Source organism: Acartia tonsa, chromosome 5, assembly GCF_053477335.1.
Source record: "Acartia tonsa isolate MP-2025a chromosome 5, ASM5347733v1, whole genome shotgun sequence".
In the NCBI taxonomy this organism is placed as follows: Eukaryota; Metazoa; Arthropoda; class Copepoda; order Calanoida; family Acartiidae; genus Acartia; species Acartia tonsa.
In genome coordinates, this window is record NC_137264.1 from 7774088 (window position 1) to 7798580 (window position 24493).

Consider the following 24493-nt stretch of genomic DNA (forward strand, 5'->3'; position numbering starts at 1 on the left):
GACTTGAAATGTTTTAATTTTTTTCTTCCCATTTCTTAATCCTTTGAATACAGACCTGGATCTTTAAATGTGTAGCCGTAGCCGTGTCCGTGTCCACTGCCACTGCTGCCTATAAAACATGGATTTTTAAATGTTTGAAGTGTTTACGCATTACCTATTATTATTATTTTTTCATATTTTTACTTAAAATTCAAAAAAAAGGTTGTGATTTAAAGATCGCATATAGCCGTGGCCACGCGTAGTCAATTTGATTTAAAGATCGCTGTTAGGTTAGTGACAGTGCCTCTGGCAGCGGCAACGGCAACGGCTAAACATTTAAAGATCCAGCTCAGAACTCCTACATGCTAGAGGCTTAGCCGCTAGTGTATAATGAATTGATCATGCTGATCAAATCTAATACTAAATTTGGCGGTAACCGCTATCTATAAAAATCTATCTAGCTATCCATATAAATCCTATTGAAAGCTATCAAAACTTTTTATTATTCTTATTCAACTTTTTGACAGAGTGTGAAGGATTACAGAGTTTATATTCAGTGCAAAAATATAAATATTGCAAGCTTTTATTATTTTGAAAAAAGTGGACTGTTATAGGATTAAGAGGTTAGGCAAACGTTCAAATTATTTTTTAGTGGGACAAAGTTAGTCAAAAATCAGCCATGTGACGTCATAAAAATGAGGGATTATCCATCTTTTTTTTTAAAGGGGTTTTCTTTCCCACTTCTCATCTCATCTCCCTCATTTTATTACATCACATGGATCATTTTAGACACAATTTTAACACAATTTGAGCTTTGTCAAAAAATGTATCGTGTCACCGTTTGAAGATTTAATAAAAGAGGGCCATAGCCCTCACTCTTTTTATTCAAAACTCTTTTTAACCTAAAATAGAATATTCAGCAACAAATATTCTGCTAATTTTGAAGTTTTAAGTTTTAAACAATTTTTAATTAAGAAGTAACAATTAAAATAATATTTTTTGCTTTAGGAGCAGATTCCGCCGTAGAAATACAATGGAACGAGAACCAATGAGAGAAAGAAAGAATTCAAGACTGGAAAAAATTTCTCTGCTATCCAAGGTAAAGCAAAATAAACCCGCGGATATGAAAATGAAAAATGAAACTAGTATTAATTCTATGATTTTTAATTTAATATTTGTGGAAAACTGTCTGTGATTCAATGCTATACATGATCTTTTTGTATGGCCTAGAACCAGTTCTAACCTGCAGATATAAATCGGTTTCGAAGCAATACTGGAAAATATTTTACCTAAGAAAAAAAAGAAAAAATACAAATTGTAAGAAAAGTATAAGAATTAGGTTTATAAAATATGTATTTGAAGATTTTCTGTAGCTTATAGAGGATTTATCAAAATTGAGGTTTACCCAAGAAAATATTTAAAATAAAACTGTATATTTCATAAGTCCATTTCTTGATAATATTTAACTTTTAGATTCGAATTTTCTTTTTCTTGTTTCAAGGCGATTTTAATAATCCTCAACCTATTTTCAAGGCAACTACTGTTTTCCCTTAGTAGATAGATAAAATTAAAATTTTTAAAAAAGAATTGATTTTAAATAAGGATTAGAACCGGTTCTCAACCATACTGATAAATCATGTATAGCATCATCATCTTAGAGACAATTTTTAGAAATATTGATATAAAATAATAACATTAATACCAGTTATGTTAGCCCTGGTCTCTGGCCCCCCAGAATCAACAAAACTGGTTTTAATCATATAATTTTTCATTTTAATATCTGCAGAAAGCTGTCTATAAATACGATGTAATAACTATTATCAAATCAAAAATATCAATCTTTAGATAAATAAAACATGACCAAGATTTTTTTTTCTCAATGTATGTTACTGAAATGTTTTTATTTTTTTCTTTGAGGTTAAATATTTTCATAGAATTATTAATTAAATTTATTTTTGCACTCATTGAGCTGCAATTGATTAATAATAATGTACATTAATTATGTGTTTTATTATGAAATAAATGATTCTAAATGAATCAGATACAATTTACCAATAGGTGGTTATCTCTCATATAAGCATAAATTTGTTGGAGGAAAATATGCTTATTACCTTTTATTTGTTCTATACATGGGCTTTAGACAATCGCCCAGGGTTTTAAGTAAGGTAACACCCATCAGACAACCAACTATTTGAGGGCACGATCTTTGTCTAGAAGTCCTATCTGTGCATGTTTATGAGTTGCGCCTGTTTATGGGTTAAGGCATTCCCCTTACTATTACTATGTATGTCGCGCACTTATATAGCACCAGTAGGAACCATTTTTAACATCTATAGTTATTCCGCGGTGTCGGGCCGAGATTTGAACCTATCACCTCCTCGACGACGACCTGATGAGCTACATAATGATTTACAGGCACGGGTTCCTGAAGAATGATGCTGTGAGTATTGGTGCAAAAAATATGACATAACAAAAAAAATTTGCCAATGAGAGGCCGTTATTGACCAATGGTAAAATTTATAGTGGACTCTCATTGGCTAATTTTTTTTGTTATGTTATATTTTTTGCACCAATACTCACAGCATCCTGAAGAATATATAAAGAAATAAATGTTCTTTTTTTCTAGGACGTTGAAGAGATCTTAAGTCAACCTGGGGAAGATGTTATTGCTGTCACAGTTGATAAAGGTTATATCATTATTCAAATAAATCTTATCAAATCCAAATTTAAACTTTTTGGTGAAATTGATAAGGACACGAATTTAATTTTTTTTCTTCAGAAAATGTAGTTCCTTAGGAAGCGCTCGAAAGTGATGTCATAAAAATACGTCTCAAAAGGAGGGATAAGATAAGAAGTGGGAAAGAAAACCACTAAAGAAAGATGAATTTAGACGTATTTTTATTACGTCATGCATGAAACTTTCAGCGCTTCCATCTTTAATTTTTTTTGTTATTTTCTCCTATGGCATTTAACTGTCTTCGTTTTTATATAATAATATTTCTATCTTTAGATGCTTTGAATACCAAGGAAGAGGCAGAAAGAAACTTCTTGTTGATGGGAATTGCTTATGCGGCTAATATTGGCGGAACTGGCGTTATTACAGGTGGGTAACATTGTTTGTTAGCTCCGCTCATATGATTATAATTATACTTGTAAGTTGCATAATAAGTAATGCTGTGAAATAACTGCAGCACGTCTTTACGACCGACATTCACAATGCCTATAAAAAATGACGTCATACAATACAAATGGACAATGACAGGCCGATACACATACTAAATTACCAATAGCAGGCCAGTATACATTTTAATTGACCAATGGTTGGCCAATATGACATTCTTTTTTTACAGGCACTATAAAAAGCTTCCAATGACACCAGCTTATAGTGTCCAAAAAAATGACGTCATCCAATAGAAATGACCAATGACAGGCCCGTATACAATTTACCATTGGTCAATTACAATATATACTGGCCTATCAATGGTCATCTGTATTAAATTAAGTCATTTTTTATTGGACACTATACACTGTTTCAACCTGATTTTGACGAATTTTCGCAAATTTTCTCATAATATCTTAATGACTTAAGTTAACAAATGCTATTCTGAAGTCTAGCTAACTTAAATTCTACTTCAATTAGATTTTCGGGTTAATCCCGATGCTTTTTATAGTGTCTTAAAATTACGTCATACGGGCCTACCAATCTAATTAAAATCTATACTGGACCCCCTGATAATTTAGTCTGTGTATTGACCTATCATTGGTCATTTGTATTGTATGACGTCATTTTTTATAAACACTAAAGAGCTTCGTGTCATTGTGAATGTCGGACGTAAAGACGTACTGCAGTTATTTCACAGTATTACTTATTTTGCAACTTACAATTATAATTCTAATAATATGAGCGGAGCTAAATCCCATGAACCGACGAGCAGCCCACATGAAACTAACTCTTACTTATTTTCTTTATAAAATATGTTGCTTAATTCCCTTCCAGAGAGACCCAGCGGGGCACTTATCTCCACTGAGCCAAAGCTAGCTTAACCCCCCCCCAAAAAAAAATATTGTTTTCAACTTTGAGTAAACATGATACTTTGTTTTATTTTAGGATCCCCACCAAATCTTGTGGTTCCTGACACTTTGTCCAAGGTTGGTTTTATAAAAATTTTCTAACAAAAAAATAAAAGTTATTATTTTAAAGGTAAAAAGCAATGATTTTAAGAGATAAGATAATGGAGGATAAATTGGTGTATACCCCAATTTATAATCAACAAAATAATCCTTAATGCAGGTGCAAAATTATTGGTGCAAACTTCTAGTTTGAATCAACCAATCATGATTTTATTAAAGTATTGAAAGTTTTCAAGCCAATGAATAAGAGAACGTGTTTTAAAACATTGGGTTACAGATTTATTTACAGTCCAATGTCCCCTCCCTCCCTTCCTGAGCGAAAAGAGACTTTTGAGTACATGAAAAATGAATAAGTGTTTTACTTATAGAAATTCTTTAATCCAATATCTATCTGAAAAGCAGATCATGTACAGTGTACACAGGGTGCTACACAAAAAAATCTAATTATATTTTAGTTAAATATCTATAACTAATCTTAATACTTCAAATTTATAATTTTACAATTAAAAATATTAAAAGATTAATTCATATAAAAATATTGAAATTTTAAATCAAATATTTTTAAACTAAATCACACAAAGTAGATATAGAGAAAATAAAAAGAAAAGAGGAGTTTTTATGTTTATTTTAATAAAGTAAATTGCACACCTTGCATTACAGAATGACTAACAGACGGACGTACAAAAAAGTGAATCATAGAGTAGCTTCGCTTACTGCTATTTCATTCCATTTTCAGCACCCTGTATTAAATACATATAGTAAGTAGATATTGTACATACCTATAAAATGAAGAATCATAATATGAATGATTAATTGTTCCTTTTCCTTTTACAGAAAAAAAATCTACGAGAACAAATGTATTATATGTTCTTTTTAAGTGGCGAAACTACTCTATAATTTTGACACCATGGAAACTGTCCCAATTGTGTATAACTTTTGCGGAACATGTTCCAGTTACGTCATATTTTTCTTTCCCGAAAAAGAGAAGGGGGAAAGAAAAAAAAGGGAAGGGGGGAAGAAAAAAGAGATGGGAGAAAAGGGGGTTTTCCCCATCTCTTTTGAAGAGATTTTCTTCCCCCCTTCCCTTTTTCGGGAAAGAAAAATATGACGTAACTGGAACATGTTCCGCAAAAGTTAATAAAAATTGGGACAGTTTCCATGGTGTCTATAATTTTCTCTGTCTGTCAGTCCGTAACGTTATGGGGGAAGTGTGATTTTCTCGGCTGCTTTTTAAGGTAGAAGGCTGAAATTTTTACCATTGAGCTTCCAGTGTTTAATTTACTTGGTCCGTCTGTCTGTCTATCGGTCATACTTCAAAAGACAAAGATATTTGATATTTATAGATGATTCGTGATTTTTCAAAATGATTGATCTCATATTCTTTCTCTTCTAAATTATGCTCTATAACTTACTTTGTCCGTTTTACCGCATCCATAATTTTATGTGTTTGCTGGTTAATTGTTATGGATTTGTCATCCTTGTTTCTCATACTATTTAGTTAGAAAGATCTGTATATGTATTAATGACCAGATTTTTTATTTTTATAATAAGTAATAGAAAAGTAATATTTGTTTTCGGTATATCTGGTGGATTAGAACCGTTCTTGGCATTCGACATTTCGGGGCTAAAAAACGGTTTTAATCTTATAATTGTACATTTTTATATCCGCGGAAAGCTGTTTATAATACGATGCGATAAAGACCTATTTTTTCTAGATGTTTGGACCTAATACTGGATTGACGTTTGCCTCCTGGATGGCCTTTGCTATTCCTATCATGACAATAAACACAAGTTAGTATACTTTATATAAAGTATACTCTTTAGCATATTATATCAATGTGCATTATTTAAAGACTAGCGGCTACGCCCCTAGAGGCATCAAGTGGCAATATAAATGTTTTTTATTTCAAATATGTACGACTATGTTGCGTAAAATCGAGAATAGTAAAAAAAAATTCGTGATTTTGTGATTTTTCTTGGGAGGTTGGTGGTACCCTTCCCAAAATAGTTATAAACCTTCCCGGGATCTATGAAAAGCTACGCTGTTAAGGAGAACCCGAGTTAGCGAGATCCTTCGGTACAGACAAACAGACATCCTGTTACTTTATTATAAGGACTACTTTGTATTATAGATAAATTGAGAATAAGGGGATAAGGGGAGGGGGGGAGGTAGATTGGGCACCGGATAGCAGGAGTAGGAACCCAGAGGGGTTAGGTATAGGGAAAACGTTCTCCACCCCTTATTTTCTATTTATTTTATTTATTTAAAAATAGGAGTATGGGTGGGGGGGGGGGGGTTCAGAGTTAAATAAACACTTTGTAGGACACTGTTTTATTTATTTTATGTTTTGTATTAGTTGGATATTTTAAATAAAAGCAACTGAACACAGTAATAGTGTCTGACTGATTATGACGTAACAAAAAAAATTAGCCAATGAGAGGCCGTTATTGACCAATGGTAAAATTTATAGTGGCCACTATTACTGTGTTCAAAGCAACTTGACAATGAAGCGATTCACAATTTTATGGAAAGGTTGCCATTATCAGGAGACGGTTTTAAGCTATTTATCTATTTTTTAGGATGTTAGGATAGGTTAAAATTATATTTAAAATACAAGTACATCCATTTTTTGTTTAGTATTAGCCTGGTTGTGGCTGCAGCAAGTTCAAAAATGGGAACTGAGGGGCAAGGCAACTGCCAGAACAAAGGTATGTGTTTTCCTTATAATAAAGTAACAGGATGTCTGTTTGTTTGTCCGAAGGTTCTCGCTAACCGCTGAACCGATCGGGTTCTCCTTTACAGGGTAGCTTCTCATAGGTCTTGGGAAGGTTTATAACTATTTTGGTGGAGGGTACCACCACCCTTCCAAGAGAAATCGCCCCTAGAAATAATCCTCCTTCCCCCAAAATATTTGTTTCTTAAATTCAAAATGAAAAAAATGGTTATAAAATTAAAATACCCTACGCCTCAAGTGCCCCTAGAGGCCCTAGAGGCGTAGCCGCTAGTTAAATATATATTTGACATGTGTTAAGATTTCGCAGATGTATTTTGCCAGTCATGGATGTATTATTGACAGTAAAAATAATATGTTAGACGTAAGCTTGCCAGGAGTTTCAATATTATTGTCATTTATACAGTTAAAATTCAGTATGCCATACCTCATACGGGCGGAGATGCTGTCCATGACATAAAACGCCAACAACCCAGGATAACCAAGGGGAATCAAATGTCTTCTTTTCTGTTCAAACACCCGGGGGTATTAGGTTAAGTAACACCCATCCGACAACCAACCCTTTGATTGCACGACCTTTGTCTGAGAAGTCCTAACTGTTTTGGGCCAAGGCATTCCCCCTACTCTAACTATTAATGTCGCTCACTTGACATAGTAGCAGTAGGAACCATTTTTAACGTCTTTAGTTATGACGCGGTGTCAAGCCGAGATTCGAACCTATCCCCTCACCGACGACGAGCGTGTTGAGCCACGGTTGCGGGTATGTCAGTATGTCATAATTACATCCATACTTTTTAAATTTCACTGGCGAAAATACATCTACTGTGCTTTTCTGGTTGCGTAAATGGCGGTCCCCCCTGATAAGGATGGCAGGTTGTATAATGTATAGTATATACTGTCCGCTAAAATATCGCTAAAAAACTGAACTGAAATGAATCCTTCTTTAATGTAGACTAATTATATATTTAACTATTTAATTAGTGAAGGAAAGATCTTCCCTCCAATGAGAAATTGTCTTAAACCCCATTAGCTTACTGCATATGTATAATAATCAAAATGCTGTATCTTCAAATCAAAATGTTCACCCAACCTCTTTTTTTTTTGATTTTTGTCTAAGCACTAGATTTATTACATAAAGGCTTGCCAATTAAAGGGCTCTTGTAAGATTTTGAAACTATAACGCCAATGAGTCAAATTTAGTCGACCTTGAGGTGTATCTGTAAATTTTTTTTTCAAAAAATGGGAAAAGGATAAAACTTTATTTATTCGTAGTGAGCAAGATTAAGCTTTATGTAACACGAATTCAGTGTTGAAACAGGGATGACAACATCCCTAAAATCAGAAGGAAGGATATACGAACAATAACTATTGTATAGTGACAGAACTTAATAAGCAGGGCCTTAATTTCTAAGTCTAAACAAAATTGTAAAAAAATAATAGAATAATAATAATAATAAGAATAGGCTACAGTAAAAGGACATTATTCCATTTTTAGGTTTTGATTATAGAGTTGTCTCTCTTATAATACTTTACCTTGTTGTCCTAATAATCGTTATTCCAAAAATCAGATGTATAGGATAATCATATCATACAAAAAAATGTTGTCAAAATGTTAAAAAATGTTCTAAATGGACGTACAAACTTTCTGGTAACGATTATAGAGTTGCTACGATTTTAGAATTGTATCTAACTCTCATAGGAATCATCATGCAAAGTTTGAAATCGATAGGATAATTCTAACATGTCTATTTTAATAATTTATATCATACAAAAAGCTATAAATCAGTATTGTTTAAATAGACGTACTGACTTTCTGGTAACGATTATAGGTTGCTACGCTTTTTAATTTGTACCTAACTAGGAATCTTCATAAAAAGTTTGAAATTGATAGGAAAATTCTAAAATGCCTATATTAACAAAAAAGCTAAACGTTACGGACGTACAGACGACCCTGATTATAGAATAGCTTCGCTTTGAGAAAAAGGAAACAGTATGGGGGTTAATATTATAAGTTACATAATATATATGTGTGTGCCAGCCATATAAGTAGACATTTGTTTCTAAATTATGATATCTCCATGTTAGTTAGCAACAAAAACAACCAAGTATTTTGAAATCTGTCCAAGATTTAGGATGACAATTCTAATAACATATTAACCTTACGATTAGCTCAATTTCTTTTAGTGTTTCAATTTTGTAAACTACCACTGCAAATATCTAGCTTTTAGGAATAGTTAACATTTATAAGGGTTCGATCCTGTAGGGGAAAAAGAAACTTCCCACTTTGTTTTACCAGCTGAATCTTAGTTTCCGATTTTGTACGTATCACCCTAATCCTATCTCAATATTTACTACTATCTAAAAAAGCTTCAAACTTAAAAAAAAAGATTGAAAAATTAAAATTTTTAATGTATAAAGCATGAATCGTTTATACATTATATCGCTTTTCCCTTTGACCGGAGTAGCTGAACATAGCTTTTGCAATAGTTGGGTTATCTGTCGTACAACTTCGGAAATTAGGGAAAAAATGGGTAATCAATTGTATGCTTATCGGTTGTTTTGATGTCCAAAACATTGGTTATTGTGTAAAAACAACCTTTTTTATGTGTCCTTGTCCAAGGGTTCAGGTATAGGCAACTGGACGTCAAATCAATCTTTCCTCAAACAATTTTAGAAAAATGCTTCCTTTTGAAGCTTGAAAATGTTTGGTAGAATAAAGGAATGTAGATTAATTGTTGAGTTACTTTGTTCTTGCTCCCTGGTCTTTGTCTGACTGAAGCTTGTCAGGGAGGGAGGGGACATTGGGATTTTTATTACACTAGTCCACAAAGTTTTATATCAATGTTTTCTTATTCGATTCAACTTTGGGGACTTTTGGTTGGATCATTAAGTTGTGTGTCAGGACAATTCAACCACTAATTGTAATCTATAGAAGGGGTAATTTTGTGTATCATCATTGGGGATATACATCAATTCATCGTCCATTTTCTATCCCTTTAGATCCCTGGAAGCTTGTCTAGGCTTTGTCTCTTCGTGTATTCATTCATGATTATAATAGAATTATAATACTAGAACAATAATATAATAGACAATGTTTTTACTTACTAGTTTCTTTGTCCCATTTCCCTAAGGGAAGACAGGGGGGGAGGGGGCGGTTTGAAATATAGCCTAAAACCTCCCCAAAACATGCATTAAGCTTTCCTGTACAACTAAAGTAGAACCAATTTTCCAATATCTTCAGTTAGTTTTAAAAAAACTACTTTATTTAAGACGATGCTGTATATCTTATTCTAATTATATAATGATAAAATTACTATTAAGTAAATGATAAATAGTCCGAAACCGAACCATGACAAAAAGATAGCTTTCTTAAAAATAATGAAAATACACATAAATTAAAAAGATCATATCACCACACTCCCTAATAATAGCAATCCTGGCTTTTTTTTTAATTTGAAAGGATGCAGCTTGTAGTGCCTTTAAAAAAATGACATCATACAATACAAATGACCAATGATAGGCTAGAATACATTTTACCATTGGTCAATTTAAATGTATACTGGCCTATCATGAGTCATTTGTATTGTATGACGTCATTTCTTATAGGTACTATAAGCTGCTTCTTTTGTAAGACTTGTATGTCAATATATGTAATGTAAAATCACAAGAACTTTAAATTCCATTTTTTCCCTTACAGGATGAAATCATTACATTTTATTTTCACACTGACCTTCATGTTTTTTTAATAACGTGGACATTTTTTTTTTCTAAATATGATAATTCTTAAAAACGAAGTTTGGGTATAGTAACTTTCGTGGCAACGCCTCTTAAGGGGCGTTTCGTCGTTTTTTTCAGTACCTTTTGATAGGGTATTTTAGGTTCGGTTAGGTTAAGTTTGGTTAGGGGATTGCCCCGCAGGGTTAGGCAATTGGCCACGCAGGGTTAGAGCAAACAACAGGGACTAGAAATAGGGGAAAAGCTACTGTGAAAAAACAACGATACTCCCCTTAAGAGGTGTTAATGCAATGAAAGGGACAAAACCCCGAAGTTTTTCCATAATTAGGGTAGGTCCTTTCGTCTGTCCGCAAAGGTTACCAGAAAGTCTAAACGTCCATTTAAAACATGATTATTTTTAACCTTTTAACAACTATTTTTATGTAATATAAAGAATAAAACCATTATAATTTCAAAAGTTTTAATTTTTACATAATATTGATATAACCTTATTATTAAGGCACAAGAAGATAGAGCCATGAAAGTGATAACAGAAAAGTATTATGAACTAGGAAGGATGACTCTTCACGAAATCCAGGTGCGTTTTTATTCTATTTTTGTTTCATTTGCTTGAATTTTTTTTTAGATACCTCAATTAATACAGCTCAATTAATGGGCTTTTTCTTCGAAATCTGACTACGCCAGACAAAGTTATTGTATATGTTTTGTTATGCCCAGGAATAAGGAATGGGTCCCTTAAGATCTCGGTAACCACTGAACCGATCGGATTCTACTCTTCAGGGTATATACCTATTGGTCCTTTGGTAATTTTAAGATATTTTTTTGGGGGGTGGGACACCCCCAACCCCCCCCCCCCCCAAAAAAAAAATTCCCCCCCCTAAAAAATAAATTGTTTTCTGGGGTAACTACTTCACAAAAAATGGCAGCACCAGAAATACATAATCTTAAATATTTTATATATATATTTTATAATTTAATAGTTTTCCTATCCATTTCTAACTTTGACTTTCAAACTAACTTACATATTTAGATCTGTTAACTTTTAATTTTTAATTAGAATGTAAAAAGTATATTTGAGTGCTACCAAATTGTTTATTTCTGCAATTTGTACTAGAGAGAGGATAATGGGCTGTTTAACTTTATTACACTAGTCCTCAAAGTTTATAATAAAGTTTTCTTATTCATTGGCTTAACAACTTTGGAGACTTTAGTGAACTTTGATTGGTTGGTTCATTAATTTGAGTTTTCAAACGTTTTAAACACTAATTGTAATCTAGAGAATTGGGGATGTGCTACATTGTACATCAATAGATCGGCCATTGCCTTATTCTTTTGGGAGGGGGAGGTGAGGACAGATAGAATAAAAACTTGCGCACTTTAAAGACCATTATTGGTTTACTAACTATTATTCAAATTTTGGTCACCTGTATTCTAGAATACCATTTTTATTGAAAGATTTCTTCAGTTGGAGCAAATACTTTTTTTAAAGATAAATATTTTAGAATACAAACCATAGAAAAAATGAACTTGCATATCTAAGGAATAGTTGATGTAAAGTACACAATAAAACATTGTAAAATATTGATGAATAAAATTTATTAGAAAAAAAAGAAAATAGTTTTGCTGTGCAACCTGTAAAGTTTTACCATCAAAAGATATCAAAATTAGTTTGCATTCATTTCCGCATAGATAACACATTTTCAATATTTAGAACAAAGCTTTTTATAGTGCCAATAAAAATGACGTCATGCTGGCCTACCATTGGACAATAAAATGTATGCTGAGCTGTCATTTGTATTATAGTCTCTGTATTGGCCTATCATTGGTCATTTGTATTGTATGATGTCATTTTTAAAGATACGATGAAAAGCTTCCTTTAGAACTGCATATCTTTACGATAGCACAAATTTTCAAGTTCTTTCAAACAATGCAATGTGAACTGTAAACTGAATCCCCCCTCCTTATATTCGAAAATAAGGGTTTTTTTTGGAGGGGGGGTGGGGTTAATATGACTAACTCCTAACATTTCTTTATTGGAAGGGTGGAGATACTCTCCCCAAAAATAGTCAAAAACTTTCCCTGGACCTTTAAGGAGCTTTACTGTAAAGCAGAACCATATTGGTTCAGCGGTTAGCGAGATCTTTCGCTACTGGCAAAAAAAGCTTACTACTTTACATAATAGGATTGTGTAATTTTGTTAAAATAAAACTTAACAATGCGGATGTTTTAATATGCGGAAGTGAGACCACCCCATCAAAATGTCATTACAATAAAACTTTTTTTGCAGTCTTTGTATTTTATGACATATTTTATAGTATAGAAATTCATCTTTTTATTTATAGATTAGAGTTAGAAGCAACTCTATAATGCCAAGAGTCCGTCCGTCTATCAGTGTGGTCCTTCCTGAAAAAGCAAAGTAAAACAATACTTATTTTGGTTCTATTCAAGACATTATTAACAATTCGATTGTCTGACCATAGCAGTGCTTTTTTGGATGCTCTTCGTTTTTTTGAGGTTTTTTTTTGCCACCTTTTGACTTTGTCATCCTTGTTTTTATACATTTAAGAAATATACCTCTCTAGATAAAAGAAAATTTTATATTTTTCATTTTAACAATGAAGTATATGAAATATGAATAAGGTCAAGATAAATTTTATTCTTTATTTTCCTTTAACTTTATACTATGCACCTAGAGACCTTGATGGAAGGGGGAGGGGAGGTTGACCCTCCATTTTACATTATACTTTTACTAGCGACTTCGCCCCTAGCCTCTAGGGGCTTTGCCCCAAGAGGTAATTAAAAAAAAGTACTACTGGTGCTGCCATTAGTTTTATTGCACCAACTGCCCTATAAACCAAAAAATGGGGGGGGGGATTTTTTTGTTTTTTGGGGGGTTAGGGGTGTCCCACCCCCCAAGAAAATAGCTTAAAATCACCACAGGACCAGTTGATATAATCCCTGAAGAGCAGAATCCAAACGGTTCAGTGGTTACTGAGATCTTAAGCTTCAGACGGACGGACGGACAGACGGACGTCAAGCTACTTTGTATTATAGATAAAGAGAATTTTTTTTGAGGGATTATTTTTTCCAGGGTCGATTTCTCATAGAAGGGTTGAGGTACCTGTCATATAATATTTATAAATCTTCTTATGATATATGACCTATGAGAAGTATTAATGGAATAAAAAAAACTATATCGGTCTAGTAGTTAGCGAGATTCTTTGGTACATACAGAGAGATTTATAGACATCCTGTTACTTTTATATAAGAATTTGGTTTCATTGATAATAATAGATGTATTGTACATTGTAAAAATGTACATTTACGAAAAACTAAGAATTGAAATAGATAATAAACTAGACAAATCAAATTAAATCATGTTATTCGTGTTTATTTATTGTTGTTTAAATATCGAACGATTCATTTAGATTTTATAGATAAAGGCCAATTTAATAAATTTTATTCTCTAACATCCATTTATTTATGCAGCCAAATCGCATACAAATAGTTGTTTAGACTATTTATAATTTTTGTAAACCATCTGTAATACAAAGTAGTACGATGTCTTTCTGTCCGTCTGTCTGTCTGAAGCTTAAGATCTCAGTAACCACTGAACCGATTGGGCTCTACTCTTCTGGGAATATACCGACTGGTCCTAGGATGGTTTTAAGCTATTTTCTTAGAGGGTGGGCAACCCACACTCCCCCCAAAATATAAAATACCCCTCCCCCCCAAAAAAAATCTTTTAAAACTAAATATTAAAAAAGAGTCGCCAACCCCCCCCCCCATCAAAAAAAAAATAAAAATTCCTTCCTCAAAAAACCTTTTTTAACTTTTTCTTTTTAAATCTGAAATACGAAAAAAATAGGTTGATAGGGGCGAATCCGTCAATATTGTAAATATTAAAAGTATAAACCTTACAATACAAAAAATAAGAATTTAGACTCGACCTGTTTATATCCTTTTGTAGGAGGTGCAGGTAGTGTTTTACCTAAAGGTTTCAGTACCTTAGTTAAATCTTTCTTCAAACTTTTCAACCAACATCAATTAATAAAAAAAAGGTTAATTTTATTTATCATTAATGGGGATGTAAAACAATTTAACGTACTTTGTCTTATCCATGAAGATCCCTGCTATGTTGCAAATATTAATAATTTATTTGTGTAGGTGTTTATCCTGTTTTCGATCCTGCTGATTCTCTGGTTCTTCCAAAGTCCGAAGTTTATGACTGGCTGGGCAGATCTTTTCATGTAAGTAGTTTGGTTCAACATTATAAGCCTGCCGTTCAAGCCGTAGGCATCCCCAACATTTTTGATTTTTAACTTTTTAACTCCCCCCGCCCCCATTAAAAAGCTTGGACGCCTTTGACCTTGCATAAACTATTTACAAACCAATTCGTATAATGAAGTAAAAGGATCTTTGTCTGTCTGTTAGTTTGTACTGAAGGATCTCGCTAACCCCTGAACTGATATCGTTCTCCTTTACAGAGTAGGTACTGGGAAGGGTTATAACTTTTTTAGGGGGAGAGTCTCGCCTCCCTCCCAAGAGAAATCGTAAATAACCCAAAAAATATAAATAAACCCATTAAGCGCCCCAAAAATAATTTTTTTGGTAAACAGCTGATCTTAACATAGGGGCGTAGCCGCTAGTTGAAAATAAATTATTTCAGTTTTCTTTACAGACAAAGGTAAAAAACCTAATGATATTCATCCATGTTCATTGTTTAAAATGACATAGAAATAAGGTTTTGGGGCTGTTTTAGTGCAGTTTCTTCATTTTTAAAAGGCTATTTCTCTTAATAGGTAGGTGTTACCCTCCCCCAGAATAGTTATGAACCTTTTCAGAACCTATGAGAAGCTTCCTTATATAGGAGAACATTGGTTCAGCGACAAATAGTAGTGTTCCTGTTACTTTATTATATGTATATAATATAATGATAAACTACTTCAAGATTTATATTCATTTTTCTCTGGATAAAAGATGTTATTTTACTATATTGAGGAAAATTGAAATGAAAACCATTACTGTAGAAGTACTTTTTCTATTTTTACTTTATATCTTAACAAAATACAAATTCATATGATTCTATAGAAATCTTCTTTTGGTTTAACAAGGTTGTTTTTTTTTGTAACCAGTACCCTGATTGGGGCTTACATAACCTAACTAAGATGTTTTTTAACTAATCCAACTTTACCTAACCTAAACTCTATAAAATTTTGTTGTATAGTTAAACATTTAATTTTACAATTTATATTTTTTTAATGATTTATGTTGACTAATTAAGCATTTCTTAAAAGTGGTCATCAGTGACATAACTTCTACATGGCATTACAACAACTAACTTTTCTTAATATTTAGTATTAACCATTACTAATAGAATAATAAAGCTTTTAAATTCTTTAACACAGACGACAATCTGCGTTCAATCAGGGATCTAAAGGGATAAGACAATTGCCGATAGATTAATGTACATACCAAATGATGATACACAAAATTACTTCCTCTGAATATTACAATTAGTGGTTGAAACGTTTGGGAACTCAAATTATTAAAATAACCAATCAAAATTTAAAAAGTCCCCAATGTTGTTGAGACAACGAATGAAAAACATTATTATAAAACCCATTGTTCTCTCTCTCTATGGTGTAAAGACTTGTAAAGTTGCTTCGCTTTCAATACCTAAAACCACTGTCTTATTGCCAGTAAAATCAGTTTTTGACCAAAGATACATACAACTATAATTGTTATATCTAGACATGACACTGTTCGTGGTAGCCGAGTTGCTGTGGGCGCAGCCACCCCTGCTATTCTCACTGTCTTGTTCTTGTTTATACTTCCACAGGTGAGAAATAATAATACTAAACTATGTTGGCTCCGCTACCCACAGATATTCTCACTGTCTTGTTCTTGTTTATACTTCCACAGGTGAGAAATAATAATAATAATAAACTATGTTGGCTCTGCTACCCACAGATATTCTCACTGTATTGTTATTGTTTATACTTCCACAGGTGAGAAATAATAATAATAAACTATGTTGGCTCTGCTACCCACAAATATTCTCACTGTTTTGTTCTTGTTTATACTTCCACAGGTGAGAAATAATAATAATAATAAATAGATTAGCTCCGCTACCCACATATATTCTTACTGTCTTGTTCTTGTTTATACTTCCACAGGTGAGAAATAATAATTATACTAAACTATGTTGGCTCCGCTACCCATAGATATTCTCACTGTCTTGTTCTTGTTTATACTTCCACAGGTGAGAAATAATAATAATACTAAACTATGTTGGCTCCGCTACCTACAGATATTCTCACTGTCTTGTTCTTGTTTATACTTCCACAGGTGAGAAATAATAATAATAATAAACTATGTTGGCTCCGCTACCTACAGATATTCTCACTGTATTGTTCTTGTTTACACTTCCACAGGTGAGAAATAATAATAATAATAAACTATGTTGGCTCCGCTACCCACAGATATTCTCACTGTCTTGTTCTTGTTTATACTTCCACAGGTAAGAAATAATAATAATAATAAACTATGTTGGCTCCGCTACCAACAGATATTCTCACTGTCTTGTTCTTGTTTATACTTCCACAGGTGAGAAATAATAATAATAATAATAATAAACTATGTTGGCTCCGCTACCAACAGATATTCTCACTGTCTTGTTCTTGTTTATACTTCCACAGGTGAGAAATAATAATAATAATAATAATAAACTATGTTGGCTCCGCTACCAACAGATATTCTCACTGTCTTGTTCTTGTTTATACTTCCACAGGTGAGAAATAATAATAATAATAAACTATGTTGGCTCCGCTACCTACAGATATTCTCACTGTATTGTTCTTGTTTACACTTCCACAGGTGAGAAATAATAATAATAATAAACTATGTTGGCTCCGCTACCTACAGATATTCTCACTGTATTGTTCTTGTTTACACTTCCACAGGTGAGAAATAATAATAATAATAAACTATGTTGGCTCCGCTACCCACAGATATTCTCACTGTCTTGTTCTTGTTTATACTTCCACAGGTGAGAAATAATAATAATAATAAACTATGTTGGCTCCGCTACCAACAGATATTCTCACTGTCTTGTTCTTGTTTATACTTCCACAGGTGAGAAATAATAATAATAAACTATGTTGGCTCCGCTACCCACAAATATTCTCACTGTCTTGTTCTTGTTTATACTTCCACAGGTGAGAAATTATAATAATAAACTATGTTGGCTCCGCTACCCACAGATATTCTCACTGTCTTGTTATTGTTTACACTTCAACACGGGATGTCTTGTTGTCTGTGTGTGTCTCTAACCACCGGACCGACATGGTGAATCATAAAGTCCAAAAAAGTTTAGTACTTTTTTGGTAAGGGTACCTCAAGAAATAATTTTTGAGAAAAAATATTGAAATTTTTATTTAAAAACTAAAATGACCTCCCCCCCCCCCCCCCAAAGGTTTCTAGGTCTAACATTTCCCATCCTTTACCAATATGCCTGGATATCTATCTATCTTTTTGTTATTTCAGACCTATGATTTCCCGCCGTTCACCCGGATGACACCTGGATGCCTGCAAAACTCTCCAAGCTTGATCACCTGGAGGCTAATTGAAACTAAGGTAAAATTCTTATCACATAAAAACAGCATTATGCTAGGGATCTAAAAGGATAAGACAATGGCCGATAAATTAATGTACATTCTCAATGATGATACACAAAATTACCCCCTCTGTAGATTACAATTAGTGGTTAAAACGTTTGGACACTGAACTAAATGAACCAACCAATTAAAATTCATTAAATGTCCCCAAGGTTGTCCAGCCAACGAATAGGAAACGTTATTATAAGACTTTGGGGACTAGTATAATAAACAATGTCCCCTCCTCCCTGGTATATTTCGAAATTCAATTATCTTAGACATATCATGTATATTTTTGTGTTCGTATTCTTAAATAGGGGGGGGGGGGGTTATTGCAACCATCTCGTAATCAATGAGTAAATGGTACTTAGAATTCGAATTTCCATCTGAAATTTTGCCTTAGTAATCCTTGGTAGGTCTATTTTCCCTAAATCGAACAAAAAGTTGGAAAAGTAACGGCTAACGGCTGACGGCTCAGCTCGGCTTTAGGGCAAATTAGTCACGAAACCTATAATCACATAATACTCTGTGTCGCTCCAAAACGTTATCAAACGGTTCTATCCGGTAGCTGTTAGTACTAGAAATTTATAAAAATGGTTATTGCTATCATTTAACATGAATTAAACCCAAAATATGTTTTAAAAGTTGATTCCTACATTATTAATGATGAATTTGCCCTGAAAATAGCCAAAAAAAACGGCTAAACGGCTGAGCCGCCAGCCGTTACTTTTACAACTTTTTTTCGATTTAGGGAAAATAGACCTACCAAGAATTACTCATGCAAAATTTCAGATCGAAATTTCAATTTCAAAGTGCAATTTACTCATTGATTATGAGAAGGTTGCATTAACCTTCCCCCCTTAGTGATTAAAGAAATCAAATGGTCGAATTGGTATTCCAGTGTGTCTTCAAAACTTAGTAATATTCGCCTGATTAAAACCGGTGCTCATCCATACTGAAAAATCATGTATTTCTAGTTTTCTACAAATATAAAAATATACAACCATAAAATCGGCACCTCAGGGCTAACAAAACTAGTTTTTATCTTATGAATTAACATTTTTATATCCACGGAAAGGTGTATATAATACGTAACGATAAATTACTATTCTAGATGTGCTGGGGTGTAATTTTCCTGCTGGGTGGTGGCTTCGCCCTGGCCGCAGCTTCGCAAAACTCTGGACTTTCATCTTTGTTGGTGGAACAACTGGAAATGTTGAATCTCTCCGCACTTCCACAACCAATTGTAAGTTTTTATTGCTTAGTAGCGAAGCTACTCTATAATTCGAAATGTCCGTCTGTCCGTCCGTCTGTTAGTGACAGAGAGGGAAAAACATTATTTTCTCAACTCCTATAAAAGATAGACACCTTAAATTTTCAGGGATTTAATATTTTACCATTCTTCATATTTTCACCAAGTTTCACTATGATTCGTAAATTAATTGGGGTGCTAGATCGATTCCTACATTTTTAAGTTTTCTTGATTTTCATTTATGATAGACGGCTGAAATTTTCAGGGATTGAATACTTTAATATTCTGCATACTTTTATCCAGTTTTATTGAGATTTGCTAATTGGTTGGGGTGCTAGGTCAATTCCTAGATTTTTAAGTTTTTATGATTTTCTTTACTCATATTTGAGTTAGACGGCTGATATTTTTAAGAATTAAATAAGTTCACAATTTACATATCCCCACAAAGTTGATTTAAGATTTGCTTATTGGTTAAGATCGATTCTTAGATTTTACGTTTCAAGGATTAGGATATCCATCAATAATTTTTTAGCTTCGCTGCTTATGGATGTTGTCATCCTTGTTTATATTTTTATTTAGGGTTAGGACTATTTTCACAGTAGCTTTTGATAGGTTATTTTAGGTTTGGTGAATGTTAATGATTACCCCGCAGTGTTAGAGCCCCCCGCAGAGGCTATAAATTTTGAGAAAAGCTGCTGTGAAAATACGACGAAACTCGCTACCCTCTAATTAAAATTGTAATTTTTAATTTTCTATAAATTGATGTGTGAGATTGTCAAATAAAAGAAATTACTGCGTTGCAAACCTAGAGACTATACCCTTTTTAGTAGAAAATTTACTCTACAATGTCCGTCTGTGCATCCAAATTTCTTTAGAGAGTTTTACCAAATAAAATTAACCAGAACTTTATATTGTTTAGTTGATTGGAGTGGTTTGTCTGTTGACCGTATCTATCACAAATATTGCCAGCAACACAGCTACAGCTAACGTACTGGTGCCTATCCTCTCAGAGATGGCCATTACCATGTGTGTCAACCCTATCTACCTGACTTTACCTGCTGGTATGATTATTTATCCATCTGTCTATCTATCTATCCATCTTTCTACCTATCTATCCATCTACATATCTATCCATCTGTCTATCATTCCATCTATCTATCTCTTTATCTATATACCTATCTATCTATCTATCTCTACCTGACTTTACCTGCTGGTATCTATCTATCCATCCATCCATCTGTCTATCTATTTACCTTTATTTTCATCTCTTTATCTATTTATTTTCTATGCTTCTGTCTATCAATCTATCTCTCTATCTATCTTTCTTTCTATCTGTCAATCTATCTATCTATACATCCCCATGTGCGATGTGTCTCAACCCTATCTACCTATCTATCTATCTATATATATCTTTTTTATCTATCTATATTTACATATGTATATTAGGATATATAAGTTGGAAGGAATTTTAATGTTAGAGGGAGATTTGAAATCTGCATCAAATTTTAAGGTTTTTTTTTATAAGATTAGTTTTTTGTATAATTCTTTATCTAAAAGCGGAAATACAATTTAAGTTCATAAATTTTGACCAATAGGATATGTGGATTGGAAACTACCTGCGCTCTAATTGGTTGAATAATGTGCGACACTTAAGCTTCTCCAATCAGAGCGCAGATAATTTTCAATCCACCAATCACAGATGTTAAAATCAATTAACTTAAATTGTATTTCCGCTTTTAGATAAACAATTATACAAAAGACGAATTTTATAAAAAATCCTTTAATCTTAAAGCAGATTTCAAATCTCCCTCTAAAATTAAAATTCTTTCCAACTTTTATATCTTAATGTATATATATATTTATCTATCTTTATCAATTACTCTTACTATCTATATATCTATCCATCTGTCCATATACATATATATATATATCTATATCTATATATCTAGGAATTGTATGCTCGTATGCATTTGCTCTGGCAGTAGCCACCATCTATCTATCTACCTATCTATACACCTGTCTATCTATCTATCTAGGAATTGTATGCTCTTATGCATTTACTCTGCCAGTAGCCACCATCTATCTATCTACCTATCTATTCATCTGCCTATCTATCTATCTAGAAATTGTATGCTCGTATGCATTTGCTCTCTCTGCCAGTAGTCACCATCTAGATATCTATTTATTCATCTGTCTATCTATCTATCTAGGAATTGTATGCTCGTATGTATTTGCTCTGCCAGTAGTCACCATCTATATATCTATTTATTCATCTGTCTATCTATCTATCTAGGAATTGTATGCTCGTATGCATTTGCTTTGGCAGTAGCCACCATCTATCTATCTATCTATCTATCTATCTATCTATTCATCTGTCTATCTATCTATCTAGGAATTGTATGCTCGTATGCATTTGCCCTGCCAGTAACCACCATCTACATATATATCTACCTATCTATTTATCTGTCTATCTATCTATCTAGGGATTGTATGCTCGTATGCATTTGCCCTGCCAGTAACCACCATCTACATATATATCTACCTATCTATTTATCTGTCTATCTATCTATCTAGGAATTGTATGCTCGTATGCATTTGCTCTGCCAGTAGCCACCATCTATATATCTACTAATCTATTCATCTGTCTATCTATCTATCTATCTAAGAATTGTATGCTCTTATGCATTTGCTCTACCAGTAGCCACCATTTATCTATCTACCTATCTATCTGTCTATCTATCTATCTAGGAAATGTATGCTCGTATGCATTTGCTCTTCCAGTAGCCACCATTTATCTATCTACCTATCTATTCATCTGTCTATCTATCTATCTAGGAATTGTATGCTCGTATGCATTTGCTCTGCCAGTAGCCACCGCCCCAAATGCAATTGTTTTCGGTCACAGTACTCTCAAAACTGCTGATATGATGAAGGTTAGTTCTATTCTATTCTTTGGGTTGAAAAGTTAATCTTGATATAAAAATAGGTGTATTTTAGTCATCAATTTTAATTTTATAGGTGTGAAAATGACTATAAAACAATGTTTATGACAGCAGTAAAGGTGTAATTTTGAAAGTGGATAAAAATTGTTGCCAAAAATACAACAAAAAAACGAAATTAATGAAAAACAGTGATTGTATGTATTTTTGCTAGTGGTAGAAGTGGCAGCATTCCCCTTTAACTTTCACCACTTTTTACCTGTAGATAGCTTATAGGAAAAAAAAATTGGGTTAACATTTGACGAATCTTTTTGCAAATATTTTTCGCTTTTGAATTATGAACAGACAAACATTGGGTAGTTCATTACACTAGTACCCAAAGTCTTATAATGACGTTTTCTTATTTATTAAAAACCTTGGGATCTTTTATTGAATTTTGATTTGTAGGTTCATTTAGTTGAGTTTCCAAACGTTTCAACCACTAATTGTAATCTAGAGAAGGGGTAGTTTTATTGTATCATCATTGGGAATGCACAACAATTCATCCGCAATTGTCTTATCCCTTAAGATTACTGATACTATATTATTAGTATAATCCTAATGAATGCATAATTTTAGGCTGGTCTAGTGATGAACGTAATTTGTGTGTTTACTATTGTGTTGGCCATCAACAGCTATGCCATCCCCTTGTTTGCTCTCAATACTTTCCCTGATTGGGCCAGGTTAGACTTACATATATACTCATGCATTTTTAAAAGCTTCGCTTTTCTATAATTAGGGTCTGTCTATACGTCCATTTAAAACAGACTTTTATTTTAGTATTTCTCTGATTCTGCGTTATTTTCTACTAGCGGCTACGCCCCTAGAAGCCTCTAGGGGGCACTTGAGGAGAAGAGAGTCAAATTTAATAACCCAATTTCTTATTTTAAATTTTAAAAGAAAAAGTAAAAGAAAAATTTTTGGGGGGGGCGAAAATTTTTTTTTGTTGGGGGGGGGGATGCCTCCCCTTTCATTTTTAATTTAAGTTAAAAAGATTTTAAAAAAAAAATTTTTTGAGGGGGGGATTTTTCATTTTTTTGGGGGGTTGGGGGTGTCCCACCCCCAAAAAAATAGTTATAAACCTTAAGGAGAACCCGGTCGGTTCAGCGGTTAGCGAGATCCTTCGGTACAAACACACAGACACACAGATACACAGACACACAGACATCCTGTTACTTTAGTATAAGGATATGTGTAATAATTCGTCCTGCTAAGCTAAAATGCTGTTTCAGCGCTCTTAAAAAAAGAAATATGCACATTAATTAAAAAGCTGGAAATTATATTTTGTTCCGCTTTTTATTTTCATCTTTTATAAATAAGCTTCAAGTAAGTCAGCAAAGCTCAGGCGTATAAGTAAATTCGTGAAGATTTTATAGTGTCTATAAAAAATGACGTCATACTGGCCTACTATTGGTTAATTTAAATGTATACTAGCCTGCTATTGGTAATTTAGTCTGTATATTTGCCTATCATTGGTAATTTGTATTGTATGACGTCATTTGAGGTACTATAAAGAGCTTCAAGCTTCGAGGTTCAGAACTCAAAAATATACAAATTACTAAACATATTATTTTATTTTCAGTGTAAAGCTGGCAAATGCCTCAATGTGTGCTGCATAATTGCAACTGCTACATTCAGACAACCTACCCAGCGGTGATTCTAGAAACAAACAGACAAAAACTAACTTTCAGTAAAACCGGTTCTTTATTGATTTACATAGAAAAATACATTCAAAACATATGATACCTCAAAATAAAAACTGGTTTAAAAAAGTTGTATTGCAAAATTACAAACCTGTTTTTACTGAAAGCTTGTTTTAGTTGTATAATGAAATAACATTATAAATTATGGTGATAAGACTATGTTGCTATTATGTATTCTATCTTTGTTTATTTGTGACAAAACGGGCAAGGATTATAACATGCGCTTTTTTGTTAAAAAAAATGTAAGTTTTGGAAATCATTTTTTTAAGAGAGAATTGCTTTCAAGAATAAAAAATAATGAAATATCTTTATTCAAATTGAAAAA

General features: G+C 32.9%; 1 protein-coding gene across 8 annotated transcripts in view; it reads left to right on the forward strand.

Moving 5' to 3' along the window:
- Positions 1-24493, forward strand: part of LOC145318655 (Na(+)/citrate cotransporter-like) — a 66792-nt gene extending 42299 nt beyond the window's left edge. For all 8 annotated transcript variants that reach the window (XM_080160069.1, XM_080160072.1, XM_080160070.1 and 5 more), the window contains 15 exons: positions 988-1078; positions 2606-2666; positions 2990-3082; positions 4088-4128; positions 5826-5901; positions 6749-6819; positions 11077-11154; positions 14745-14827; positions 16332-16419; positions 18126-18215; positions 19350-19481; positions 20407-20548; positions 22323-22420; positions 23045-23148; positions 24048-24493. In XM_080160069.1, coding sequence (XP_080016195.1) covers positions 988-1078; positions 2606-2666; positions 2990-3082; positions 4088-4128; positions 5826-5901; positions 6749-6819; positions 11077-11154; positions 14745-14827; positions 16332-16419; positions 18126-18215; positions 19350-19481; positions 20407-20548; positions 22323-22420; positions 23045-23148; positions 24048-24084 — 1285 coding nt within the window. In that variant the 3' untranslated portion in view covers positions 24085-24493. The remainder of the gene's footprint in view (positions 1-987; positions 1079-2605; positions 2667-2989; positions 3083-4087; positions 4129-5825; positions 5902-6748; positions 6820-11076; positions 11155-14744; positions 14828-16331; positions 16420-18125; positions 18216-19349; positions 19482-20406; positions 20549-22322; positions 22421-23044; positions 23149-24047) is intronic.